Source organism: Trichoderma gamsii, assembly GCF_001481775.2.
Source record: "Trichoderma gamsii strain T6085 chromosome Unknown Scaffold_31.2, whole genome shotgun sequence".
In the NCBI taxonomy this organism is placed as follows: Eukaryota; Fungi; Ascomycota; class Sordariomycetes; order Hypocreales; family Hypocreaceae; genus Trichoderma; species Trichoderma gamsii.
Window position 1 is genome coordinate 404,342 of NW_020171368.1, and position 11,820 is coordinate 416,161.

Genomic DNA, 11,820 nt, shown 5'->3' on the forward strand with positions numbered 1-11,820 from the left:
GTGAGAGGGAAAGAAAGAAAAAGAGAAAAGGAAAAGGAGAAGAAAAAGCAAATCCTGATCAGGTAAAATGGCGTCAAGCAACATCCGTCCAAAGGAAAAAAAAAAAAAAAAAAGATTCATCAAAGTCGTCTCGCGTTCCGGCGCGCGCTGTCATGTCACGGCTTCTATCCAATAAATAAACAAGTAAATGCTTAGTAGTGTCCATCATTCAGCCGTTGTTCTGTTCAATCTCTTGTCGTCCAACAAATTCATGCCCATGTTCTAAAGAGGAGGAAAAAAAAGAGCGAATGGTATCCTTGGGCTTGTTGTAACTGATGTGGTTCCTCCAGAAAAACATAAACGCCAGGTGGCACATTTCAAAGGACTGGGCCCCTGTATCATGTGCGCATGCAAAAAACAAACAAATCCCCCTCCTCAAGCCCGGATACAATGAGTGAAGGTTCCACTTGCAGTATCCTCGAATAAACAATCTTAAAAATCGTGGGAGATATAAGGAGAGAGGGAATAAAATTGCCACCGTCCAATATACACGCTCAGAAACAATAAGAAAAGGTTGGGGTAAAGCCATCATCCCATATGGTGGACGCAACACCAGTGCAGTCCTCATTGTGGTTAAAATCGTAAAATAGATCATCTCATCTCGTCGTGCAGGTAAAACCAAGACAGAATTGGAAAAGAAAGGAAACGAAAGAAGTATCGAAATCTCAAGGAAAGAGAGATGTAGAAAAAGACAGAATATGCAAACAGTTCTGTTAATGAGACTCAAAGGAGTACCAAAGCTCCCGTAGAGGATCTTTATTTTCAGTGAAATATCGCTGAGTCAAGGCCAAGGCCAGGTCATAAATAGGGAGACATAGTAAAACGAATATGAAATGGAATATAATAATGGAAGCCAGACGCCGTCAAGCGTACGCGGGGTATCCTTCGCGCGACTTGGGGGTTTGATAGGTGGTGTAATGTGCGTCTTCGTACGAGTAGTTCTTGTTGATCTTTGGCTTTGAAAATTGACCAGATCCGGCCGAAGTAGAATAGCCACTTTCACGGGTGGGCATGGCAGGTCGGCTGTCACTGTGGCCGGAGTAGTAGGCATATCGATCCTGCTCTGGCTCTGCGGCGCGACGGCTATACGAGGGCTGTCGGCCACTCTCGTATCCGGCGTATCGAGAGGTTTCTGCATAGCCTTGATCCACGGATTGATCTCTCCCGGCGGGACGGTTTCTGCGATCTCTCGCTTGGTGATAGTCATCCGAGTCGTCTTCTTCATTGATTTGCTGCGCGGTATAGCGCGAGCGATTCCGTCCGCGACCCTCAAAGCCTTCTCCATAATTATAGGTTTTGGAGCGAGTGATGGGCACAGCTCGCGCATAGCTGCTTGGGTCAGCTGGCATCGTTTTTGTCCTCGACAAATGAGGGGGCGACCCAGACATTGTCGCATGCTGTGCATGGCGTGGGGAGCTCATGGGGACAGAGTCAGCAACAGGCTCTCGCGATGACTTCCTGTTGTACTTGGCATGGTTGCTTTCCGCCGAGCCACGACGGGGTCGCGCGGCGGCCGCCGCCGATGAACGACGAGCATCATCTTCCTCGGGGACGGGAAAGACAGATGCTTGGTTGGGGGCAGGTGGGGGAGTTGGGACAGCGGGAGGCTGGCTTATGTGGTGGCTGTAAGTCATAGACCTCTTCAGGCCACCAGGAGGGGGGATTGCCTCCTTCTCCTTTTGCCGAGTGAACTGAATGTAAGAGTGAGCATCTTGCAACTTGTTATGGGTGTCCTCCCAGGAAGAAGATTGCTCTGGAGCGGCTGGCGCGGCTCGCAGAGTCTCATACTTGCTTGTCGCAAATTCGGGATAAGACTGGACAAGGGGAGGAGACACTATGGGAATGGCGTCGCGGTGAGAGGAGCGATCTCGATCCCGCTGCTTGTCATCGTACTTTTTGCTCGACTTCTTCTTGTCGGATTTGGGGATGGGGGAAATAGTATCGTCGCTGAAATCATCGTAGGCAGTCGCCAACTTTGTGTGTTTCTTCTTGTCGTCCTTCTTCTCCTTTGTCTTCTTCTCTCGGCGAGCGTCTTTGGCATCCCTCTCAGCGCGGCGAGCGGCGTCCTCCTTTTCGGCCTTCTTTCTGCGCTCGCGCTCTTTGCTCTCCTTGTCGCGCTCTCGTTCGCGCTCTCGTTCTCGGTCCCTTTCTCGCTCCCGTTCTCGCTCACGATCACGATCACGATCTCGTTCTCTATCTCTTTCCCGTTCTCTTTCTCGTTCTCGTTCCCGTTCTCGTTCCCGTTCTCGTTCCCGTTCTCGTTCCCGTTCTCTCTCGCTATCCCGCTTTGAGCGACTGTCCACGTAGGTAGTGTCTCCTCTCCTTGTGCGCGAAGAGCTGTACACACGATGGCTGTAACCCAGGTCGTCTTCATAGGATCGCGAGTGCGGGTATGATTTTGAGGCTGACGGGGGCACGCCGGGGGACGCCTTGTAGGATGAGGCGCGATGCGGGTCGGCAGTCCGAACTTCAAAAGTGCTAAATCTGGTCTTGGAGGCTGATCTGGAGGCGGCTGATCGCGGCGGGGTCGAGACGGCAGTCTTGCGCAGCTGCTCTCTCAATTCGGCCAATCTGACCTGGTCGTCGTACTTTTTGCGCTCCTCCTCGTCGGTCAGCAGCTCATAGGCCTGCTGGACCTTTTGGAACTCCTCCTGCTTCTGAGCCTTGAGCGTCGGGTCCTGCACCTTGTCGGGATGGCACTTCAAGACAAGCTTGCGATAGGCCGTGCGAATGTCCTTTTCCTGAGCATCTTTGGCAACACCGAGAACCTTGTAGTGATCTGGGAGGGACGAGGAGCTCATGGTGGGTGGTGCTGAAAGGGGGATGATTGGAGTGCCTTGCGGCAGTTGTGAGGTTGTGTCAAAAAGTCTACCTATAGAGGCGTCCTGAGGGCAACTTGCATCGAGTCCACTGCGACGGTGATTGTGAGGCTTCGACGAATTCTTGAAGTGCTCTCTTAGACCAAGAGCGCGCGCAGACAAGGGAAAAAAGGGGGCGCTGCGGTCAGAGATGGCCTGAGGATGAGGGGGCAATTTATGAGTAAGGTGGTAGTAGGAAGTAGTAGGTAGGTGGTAGTAAAAGTTGTACTATCAAGTACGAGCAGCAAGAGTTTGTAGGGGAGGCGAATAATAAGAGCCCAGCTGCCTGCAATGGAATGCCAGCCGCCGCTGATTTGGCTGAAAAAGGAATGACAGCCTTCCGAGCAAGAAGCAGAACAGTCAGATGCAAAGGGAAGGGAAATCAGACAACCGGCGACAGGGCAAGCCAGAGGCAAAAAAGAAAAAAAGACGGGCTGGACTGATGCAACGAAGCACACGCAAGGCTTGCGGGAGAATCAAGATGGAGGCTCGCCGTCCCCTTTTGGCTGTTTGGGGGGAGAGGGATCGCTGGTACCTTGGGCCTTGTACCTGAGGTCGTGAGGTCACGGGCCCGGACGGCGGCTGCACGAGGTGATTCGGCAGAAACGGGCCAGGGCTAGAGGGTGCTAGGCGTGCTAGGCGTGCTAGGAGGCGCTGGGCGCTATGGCTGGCAACAGGGACAAGGCACAGGACAGGCACTAATAGCGGAGCGCAGCAGAGGAGGGGCGCGAGTCAAGCGGCCTAGGCGGGATCCGTCGCTGCTAACGGCGTAGCGCAGCGAGCACTCAAGTATCTCGTCTAAGTACCTCGTAGAGGGTGGTGGGGGAGCGAGTCGAGTCGATGGTGAGTTGAGCGGGTGGGCTGCGGATGGTGAGATTTGGGCGGTCGAGCGGTTTCCAGGTAGGACCAGCGCTTTTTCTTTAGCTCGCGGTTCTGCTCCGGGCTGGTGGCGGGCGGGAGGCGTGGCGGGTTAAAAAGCTCTTGGGACGAGGAAACGTGGCTGAGGCTTGACGTTGACGACGCCGACGGCAATGGCAACTATAGCCCAGCGGGATTGGCGACAGCAAGCGATGAAGTCGGTATTAGCTATCGGTATTCAGTCTCGGCGCCCGTCTTCGCCCGTCTTGGTCCACGCGCCTTTTTCGCTCTCGCAGCTTGGCCGGCGTCCTCGGTTCGGAGAAGGCGACAGAAGAATATGGAGGCGGTGGGATTGGTCAGGGTCCGGCGCTGGATCTGGAGCGAATCGGAAGGGGGACAGTGAATGCGTCAGCCAGACAGACTGGGAGGACAGCGCTGGAGCGCGTGACAAACCCAAAGCAGGGCAGTGGCAGCGCAGAGCAACGGATGAGCAAGCAGAGGGTGAGTGAGCGAATGCGTGAGTAAATAAGAGTGAGGGAGCGAGTGAGTGCGCTTAAGTGAGCGAATGCTGTTTGTCGATGAGCCAGCCTCTTGTTTCCCTCTCTCCTTGCGTTTATAATTGATCTCAAAGCAGCAACCGGCGAACGAGTGCACGTATGTAATCAGACACAGATTAGGTGATGACTCCAGGGCTTTCTCTCATGCAGCTCACACAGATACACAGTGAGTAAGTCGTATTATACATGTACCCAGCAGAGCGCTCAAGGTACCTGTAAGCAGCTCTCGCCGTGAAAAGCTGCTTTAAAACCAGGGGGCAACCGAGTGAGAGAAAAAGACGCGAGGGGTACCAGGTCGCAGGTGCGCAGGTATCGGCTGACGTCTGGTATCGTCCGAGTAGCAGCGGCAGGATGGATGTTTCGCTTTAATAGGAGATGAGCAAGAGTCCGATGACGATGACGATGACGATGACAGGCAATTGAGCAATCAATGACTTGTCTCTTTGCTCTCCCTGGATATAACAAACGCAAACGCAAACAGCAAAGGTGAGTCAATTGCTGAGCGGCAAGAGGGCGGGCAGGGCTGGTGGAATTAATTGGGTATTCTTCAGCGATTCCAGCGTGGCTGGTGCAAGGCAGATGCTGCGTCGCTGTACTGTAGCGTGGCGAGCCTGTTTCGCGGATTCAGGCCAGGCGCTTATAGGAGCCGCGTGTTAAATGCGGAGAAAGGAGCTCAAGCGCCGCAGCGGTCGATCAATTGCTGCCAAGGCAGCAGAATAGGCGGGCAATATCGAATAGCACGGGTTTGCATGCGAAAATCAAGGAAATAGCGTAATTGTACATGAAAAAACGGAGGGGACTCGCAGTCTCAGGCAGTTGATCTATGGGGATTGTCCCAGTGATGAGAGGTACAGGCGGTGTAGCTCGAGGCCGCAACCAGGGAGCTAGCGATAGCTTTCAGGCGCAAGGAGTCTTGGGCTATGGATGCGTATTGTACAATGGTGAGTCGTATTCAAAGTAAAAGAGAGTGTACAGTCAATGGCGAAACGGTACTTTGGAGTGCAGGTAGAGCCGGCCCCTGTGACAAGATGCTATTGGGCGTAGTGACGAGTTCTCGTCCCTGTTGGGCAGAGCTTGGATCCTGGGAAGACCCCCACACGCAGTCGTCGGCAGAAGGAAAAGACTACTGTAGAAAGAAAGCAATTGATTAGGAATAGCGAGAGGGAGCCAAAGAACAAACATGGAAGACGCAGATGGAGCAAAGTGAGATTGTGGAGATTGGTAGCAGGATGAGATGCAACGGCAGGCTGCATGAGATGCGAGGTGCTGCTGCTATCTTCCAGAAAGAGAACAAGGTGTGATGAGATTCAGTGTCATGTAACTGCTGCCCGCTTCCTGCGTGCAGGCCGCGAACAAGTTGGCTGGACAAGCCCAACGCTCTCCTGCGAGCTCGACCTGGAGGGTTATTATACGTTTTACAGACATAATGGCGCATCAGAGATACGCAACCACGGTTCCAGATGTGGAGAGGAATGATGGGCAATCACGATCTGGGAGCTCCACGGCCTCGTGGTGGTTGCTCCTGCATCAAGGCAAGAGCTTCAGCGACGGCACAGCGGCTGGCAATGGCTTCAAGGCACATCCATGTAGCTCCAGGTACTCGAGTGTCTTGCCTCGATATCGCATCCATTGGACGCGGCACATAAGCCATCAGCCCAGGCGAGCATCAGCAGCTCCTGCGAGCCCGTCACCCCCAGTCACGAGAAAGGCTCGACTCCATCGCTCGCTGCCTCCCTTTGCTCTGCCTCAACGTCATTCGCTGGCCAGCAATCGCATCCCATGAGCGTCTCCCTCTCCGATGGCCCCGGTCCTCCTTCACCTGCATCTGCCCTCGCCAATGACACGGCAGCTCGACGCCCTCACACAGACTCCGGGTTCAAATCCTTTGCCTCTCTTGGGTAGGCGGCTTTCGCCAAACAGCAGCTTATATACTTGTACATATGCGAGGCACAGTCTCCAAGATGCATCCGTGCTGCCGGCCGCGATAGACCGGGGTCTTACAGGAACAAGCGCGCCAAAGGAGCGAGCGAGCTGTGACCGACTGCGGGGAGGCCGTCCAAGGGACCATGGAGGGGCATAGCGAGTAAAGCAAGACAGACTGAAGAAAGGCGAAACGCAAACAATGGACTCCTCCCGTCGCCTAGAGCGACCATCTACAGATTTCAATAGACTGACCCGCATCGTCTCGCTCTTTGCATCTCCCCCGCTTTGAAGGAGACGGCGCATGGGCCATTGCTTGGACATACGAGACGGCAGAGCAATGTCTGTATGTTGGACCCAGGGAGAGCAGAAAAGCTGCAGGATTACCGATATACGGAGCAAAAGCCACCGTACGAACACGGAGCTCATACCTGATCCTTACATGCTCGTAAGCTCCTTGCTTCAGAGGCATGTGAGGAGGCATGCACTCCATACATGGACCTGTATGTGCGACGCAGCAGAGCAATGTTGCCCGCATCACGAGCCTCCACGGGGTATACCGGTATCTCAAGCTCAAGCACAGGTGGTCCGGTACCTCTACTTGCATTTCACTGTTCTGCCCCGCCATGGCAGCAGCCGCCAAAGGTATTGATACCTGTGCCGTCCCAAGGTCTCCAGCCATATGCATATGGCATCGCATCGTTAGATATCGCCGACGGAGGCTTGGTTGCACTTTCTGGCCTCGACTTGCATGTGGCCGCGGGTTGCCATTCGCTGCGCCCAGAAACCAACAAGCGTTGCTGCATGACACCATCTGGGGCTTTCTTTTTTTCTCTTTTCCACTATCAAATCCATGGCCTGTCACAAAGACAGACGCGGCTCGCCCCTCTCTCGTAGCCAATACATATGGGCCTCCCATGGGCCTGCCACACCCTTTCGAAGTCGACTCACCTCGCCATTCGACGTGAAAAGTGCCAGCGTGGAGCGTCAAGTCGACAAGGATGGAGGCTGTACGCCTGTGACTGGCAGAAAAGCGGGAATCTACGCAGGCAACGTGCCTCCAACCACCGCTAGATCCAGGAACAGGTTGTCGTGTCGTCGCCTCAGGCGGGCCAGCGAGGCTATGGCAGCAAAAAGAGAAGAGACGTGCCCAAGCAGAAACATGAGGCCTTGGGCGGGCTCCGCACCTCTTGCCGCGTGATTGGACAGGGCCCCGGAGCCTGTCAGAAGCCCCTCCTCCAATCCGGCTCTGGGCTTCCAAGACATTCCATTCGACAAAACGTCCGCCGACCCAACCAGGTGACGACGTGCGGCCCCAGTGAAACCCGCGTGGTGGACGAGCAGCCAAGCTACGCTCTCCTGACTGGACCGCTCAGCTTGGACCTGACACGAGTCGAGCCACTAGAGCTAGAGAGAACGAACGAGGAGTACTTGGTACGAGGGAGAGGAAGAGTACCGTCACTCCTCCACAATAAGCTTCCCGTCGAGTCTATCGCTAGCTTGCTAGTCCGGTATAGAGCGGCCAAGCATTGAGCTGAGCTGTAAGTCTGCGGGGAGCGAGAAGAGGGGCTTTTGCTGCCACAAATCGTACAACGACAAACAGTACCTACACATTGTAGCTATAAGCAAAATGGTACTTGCGACTTCTGTATCGCCGCTACTGAGAGCAGTGTGCATACAGTAGCAACCGCAAACTACGCGGCGCAGAAGGATGAACTACGGAGCCCATCAGGATCCAGAGATGGACCGTTGGCGGGTAGCTTGTAAGCAGAAGCGGGCAACACCAGCGGACGTAAAAGACAAGAGAGCTGAACGTGACCTCGAGCAAGCGCTGGGGTGATGAAAGCTTGACTACATGTACTGTATGTGCTTGTCAGAGCCGTGTTGGAGGCTTTTTGTTGTGAACAAAGAGAAAACGGCAGCGGGTAACGGTACGGTACGAGCGGGGCGTTTCCACATGGTGGCTTGAAGTGGCTTTGAAGAGCAACATTTGATATCTATACTTTACTGACAAGCATATAGCGCCACTTGACACGCATGAAGGTTATACAGACGAAAGCAATGAAATGTACTCGAGACTCCATAAGGATTCTAGATTGCGAAATGAAATTTCCCCAGCAACGATGCATGACAGCGCCAAAGAAAGAGAAAATCATCGAGGGTCCAGAGATGCCCCATCTTGCAGAACAATGACGATAGATTACAATGCTAGCACCGTTCTATACATGTAAGCGGATGATCCGCTGGCGGCCGTCTCTTAGCCCGTCGCTCGCACTAACATGAATCCATGACAGAAGCTAAAGCTTGGTGGTACTTGTGATGAGGGCTTTTATTATGCTACGCCCGAAGTAGCTTTTTTTAACGCTCTCAGTGCCTGTAACTTTTTAAACGTTGCTGCTATCGCGGCAAAGGAGAGATTTGATAGCTGGGACCGCGGGGTTTTTCTCTAAGCTCATGTGAGGATAGAGTTTTTTCTTCCTCTTCTTCAATGCGAGATGCTTGAGTGCCTAACTTGATTAATGCCTCTGTTGATAAGACTAGTGCTGAAATTGCTAAAGATTGATTTCGTATTGATCTGAGTCACAGAGACTAGAGGCAATCGATTGTCAGTGATGATCTTTGAGCTTGCCTGTTTGTGCAAGGGTAGCTTGGGGGAGCTCTGTGTGTCCATGTCTGCTAGCCGCCCGCCGTAGCTATCAGCTCCCAGCCAAGCTGTCTGGTGGCTTCGGTACATGTACCAAAATAGAGGGAGGGGAAGAAGCTGTCAGTTGATCCCCCGCCAGACAAAAACCAAGCGATAGACCATTCCAAGACTACGTTCCGCTCTCGTATTCACTGAAGATGGTCGGCGTCACAATCATCATACATTTTTCTGCTACAGTATGAAATTTCATATATTCTTGACTCCGTAGAGCATGCAACATTGGACAGAAATCAGGGTATAAGCTACCAGCTAAGCTCTATGAGCCATTAAACTTGGGATGCCATCACAGCCCGATACGGCACCCGCCATCTGACTGGTTTTTAGACTAATGAGAAAGCGTAGATGTCCTGTGACTGGCCACGTGGAGAAGGAAGAGCTGGCTTTTGCCACTGTGGATGATGCCAATAATAATTAAAGAAGATGAAGAATTAAGAAAAAAGAGGAGCTGTTTTGTATCTTTCTTCCGGCGTGGCTTAGAAGTAGCACGACTTAACTTACATGGACGGACGGGAGAGATTACGGGGTTGTCCGTCTATCTGGTGACTTTGTTTTCAAAAGCCGAAGCGCATCCAAATGTTCTTTTGTTTGCCGGGCGCTTGCTGCTGCTGTGTCATTGGCGCATAATAGATGGGAGGCCATTTTGATGGTGCTACGGTACAAGGACAAGAAAACGGGAGAGCGTGATATACGGAGATGTCAAATCGTCTGATCACTGAGCTAGTGTGGATGACGGGCATGGGCATTGTATGATTGTATGATGTTACGCCAAACGGACGATTCATTCTTTTTTTTAAAATTAGGACAGAAAGGTTCCGTTGCAAAGCTGGGATATTTTGTTGATCGCATCACACGCCCATCTTTCACTAACATCGATTTGGTATATGCATGTGTGAGTATGTATGTGTGTGTGTGTGTGCTCCGGCACTTTACTGCATCATCTCGAACATCGGGCGGCGATTCGCATCCCATCCAGGGGGGAGGGACATTTAATTGTAGTCACGTTTCCAGATCCGAAGCAAATCATCAATCGCCCCAGCTAGGTACGATGACGGTCACCATTTTTTTGCGCTCGTGATAGGGCGGGCTGTGTAGCTCAGCGCTTTCTATTTTCTGCTTCTGCTTCTGCTTCTTTTTCTTCCATTTTCTTGATTTCTTCTCCGATTGTTCCGCAGATCCGGGTCTTGTTGGAGGGGGGAAATCCACTACGGCACGGCTACCACCATTTTTTTTTTCTCTCCACCATCTTGTCAGGCATACAAAGTACACACGTTGTGCGTATGTTACGCGCAGCGTTGGGTCGTGTAAGCTTCTCTTCGCGCAGCGCGACGAGTTAAGATGCGATGTGATTGCCATCGGGCATATAGGCGCGCCAAACGCGGGCATTTGCCGTATCGAACCTCGGCCCTTGCAGGGTGGTATTTCGTACCTAGACTGCATGCCCACCATCAACATCCATTCCTTCTTCTAGACTTTCAAAAAAAAAGATCGGGCATTGCCTAATGGGACTGGTGATATGGATTTTAGCCTATCATATTCGCCGAAATGAGAAAAATACTTGCCCAAGAAGAAAGGAAAGCTATCAAAACCTCATCCCACCAACCTGCATGTACCACCTTCAGCCAATAGACATAGACGCAGCAGGACGGCACCCAATGGTTCTTCTCCATAACGGGAACCTAGCATACAAGAAGAGAGAGATTCCGCGAATGGAGAGCCGTGGCGGTGAGCACAAAAACATGACATGACCACGAGATTTGCCCAAAAGGAAAAACTTGGCGGCATCTCCACACACACTTACACTACTGTACTGCTACCCGCATCACGCTTTTTTCTACACGCCTGGCACCTTTTTTTTTTTCTCTTGCTGCGCGAACGCGGGGACACGCTTATAGGTTCTTTTTCTTTTTTTTATATGGGCGTCGAAACGTGACACGTTCTTTTTTAGCGTGCATAGACACGTTCAAGCGAGCTATTCTGCCTTTTATACTAGAGAGACGGATGGTTATTCGTTGGAATAATGGATATGTATTTGCGGAGTACTTACACGATTCCTGATGCTTACCCTGTATCATCGAGAAAGATTCGGAAAAAACAGCTGCAAGTAGCAATTGAAGTAAAAGGCAACCCTCAGATTCAAAGACCAAGCCTCGACATTTCATAAAAACAAGGCGTAGCACTAGAAAGAATAGGTAGTATAACGCGCAATCCTTCAAAAAGAGGCGCCGCCACAGCGCAACCGCGTCTCTTCCAATCAGACACGTTAAACGTGGCTCATCCTCATCCCCCAGCCTCCAATATCACATCGCGCCTTGCTTTTTCTTTTCACGTCTGCCTTGTAGCCTAGCTTTTCTTTCCCAACTCCGCGCTTTGTTCGACTAGGCACCCGAAATAACCATGTCCGCGATCCTTCCTTTTTTATTCTCCCCTTTCTGTGTGAACTAATGCATACGACGTACGGAGTGCATAGGTATTGTTCCGATGATCGGAATACTTCATGTAAGTACACTGTAGAGTGAGGGGGAAAATGTCTGAAACAAGGAGCCTCTTCTAATTGACGGAACTTGTATTATTTTACCCCAGGAAATTGAAAATATCAATCCCAATTGGCTACGTTAACAGCATGGCATGTACAACAACTGCCGGCCATCTTTCCACAACCCCTTGCAATCATTGAACACGTATTTTCCCACCCTCTCAACTCCAACAACCTCCCCAAAGCCATCTCACTTTTGTTGTTGTCTTCCAGCCTAGAGTAGATAGTCCAGTCTAATCATGCAATGCGTGTGACAGGGCATCGTCACAACCGCTCTCGACAGGTACCTTGACGCAGGGGGGGTCACGATAAACGAACTAAAAAATGTTGGAGAAGGGGGGGGGGGGGGGG

General features: G+C 52.0%; 3 protein-coding genes across 3 annotated transcripts; 2 read left to right on the forward strand and 1 right to left on the reverse strand.

The window, feature by feature from the left end:
- Positions 1-902: 902 nt before the first annotated feature.
- On the reverse strand, positions 903-2,840 carry TGAM01_v208003 (hypothetical protein; the record flags this gene model as incomplete). The annotated part of the gene is made up of 1 exon (XM_018805737.1): positions 903-2,840. One exon carries the CDS (start codon positions 2,838-2,840, stop codon positions 903-905), a length of 1,938 nt encoding a protein of 645 aa, XP_018661160.1.
- A 2,898-nt stretch (positions 2,841-5,738) lies between these two features.
- TGAM01_v208004 (hypothetical protein) lies at positions 5,739-6,214 on the forward strand (the record flags this gene model as incomplete). Its single annotated transcript, XM_018805738.1, has 2 exons — positions 5,739-5,898; positions 5,967-6,214. 2 exons carry the CDS (start codon positions 5,739-5,741, stop codon positions 6,212-6,214), a joined length of 408 nt encoding a protein of 135 aa, XP_018661161.1.
- A 1,019-nt stretch (positions 6,215-7,233) lies between these two features.
- Positions 7,234-7,999, forward strand: TGAM01_v208005 (hypothetical protein; the record flags this gene model as incomplete). The annotated part of the gene is made up of 3 exons (XM_018805739.1): positions 7,234-7,242; positions 7,307-7,743; positions 7,852-7,999. 3 exons carry the CDS (start codon positions 7,234-7,236, stop codon positions 7,997-7,999), a joined length of 594 nt encoding a protein of 197 aa, XP_018661162.1.
- Positions 8,000-11,820: the final 3,821 nt, after the last annotated feature.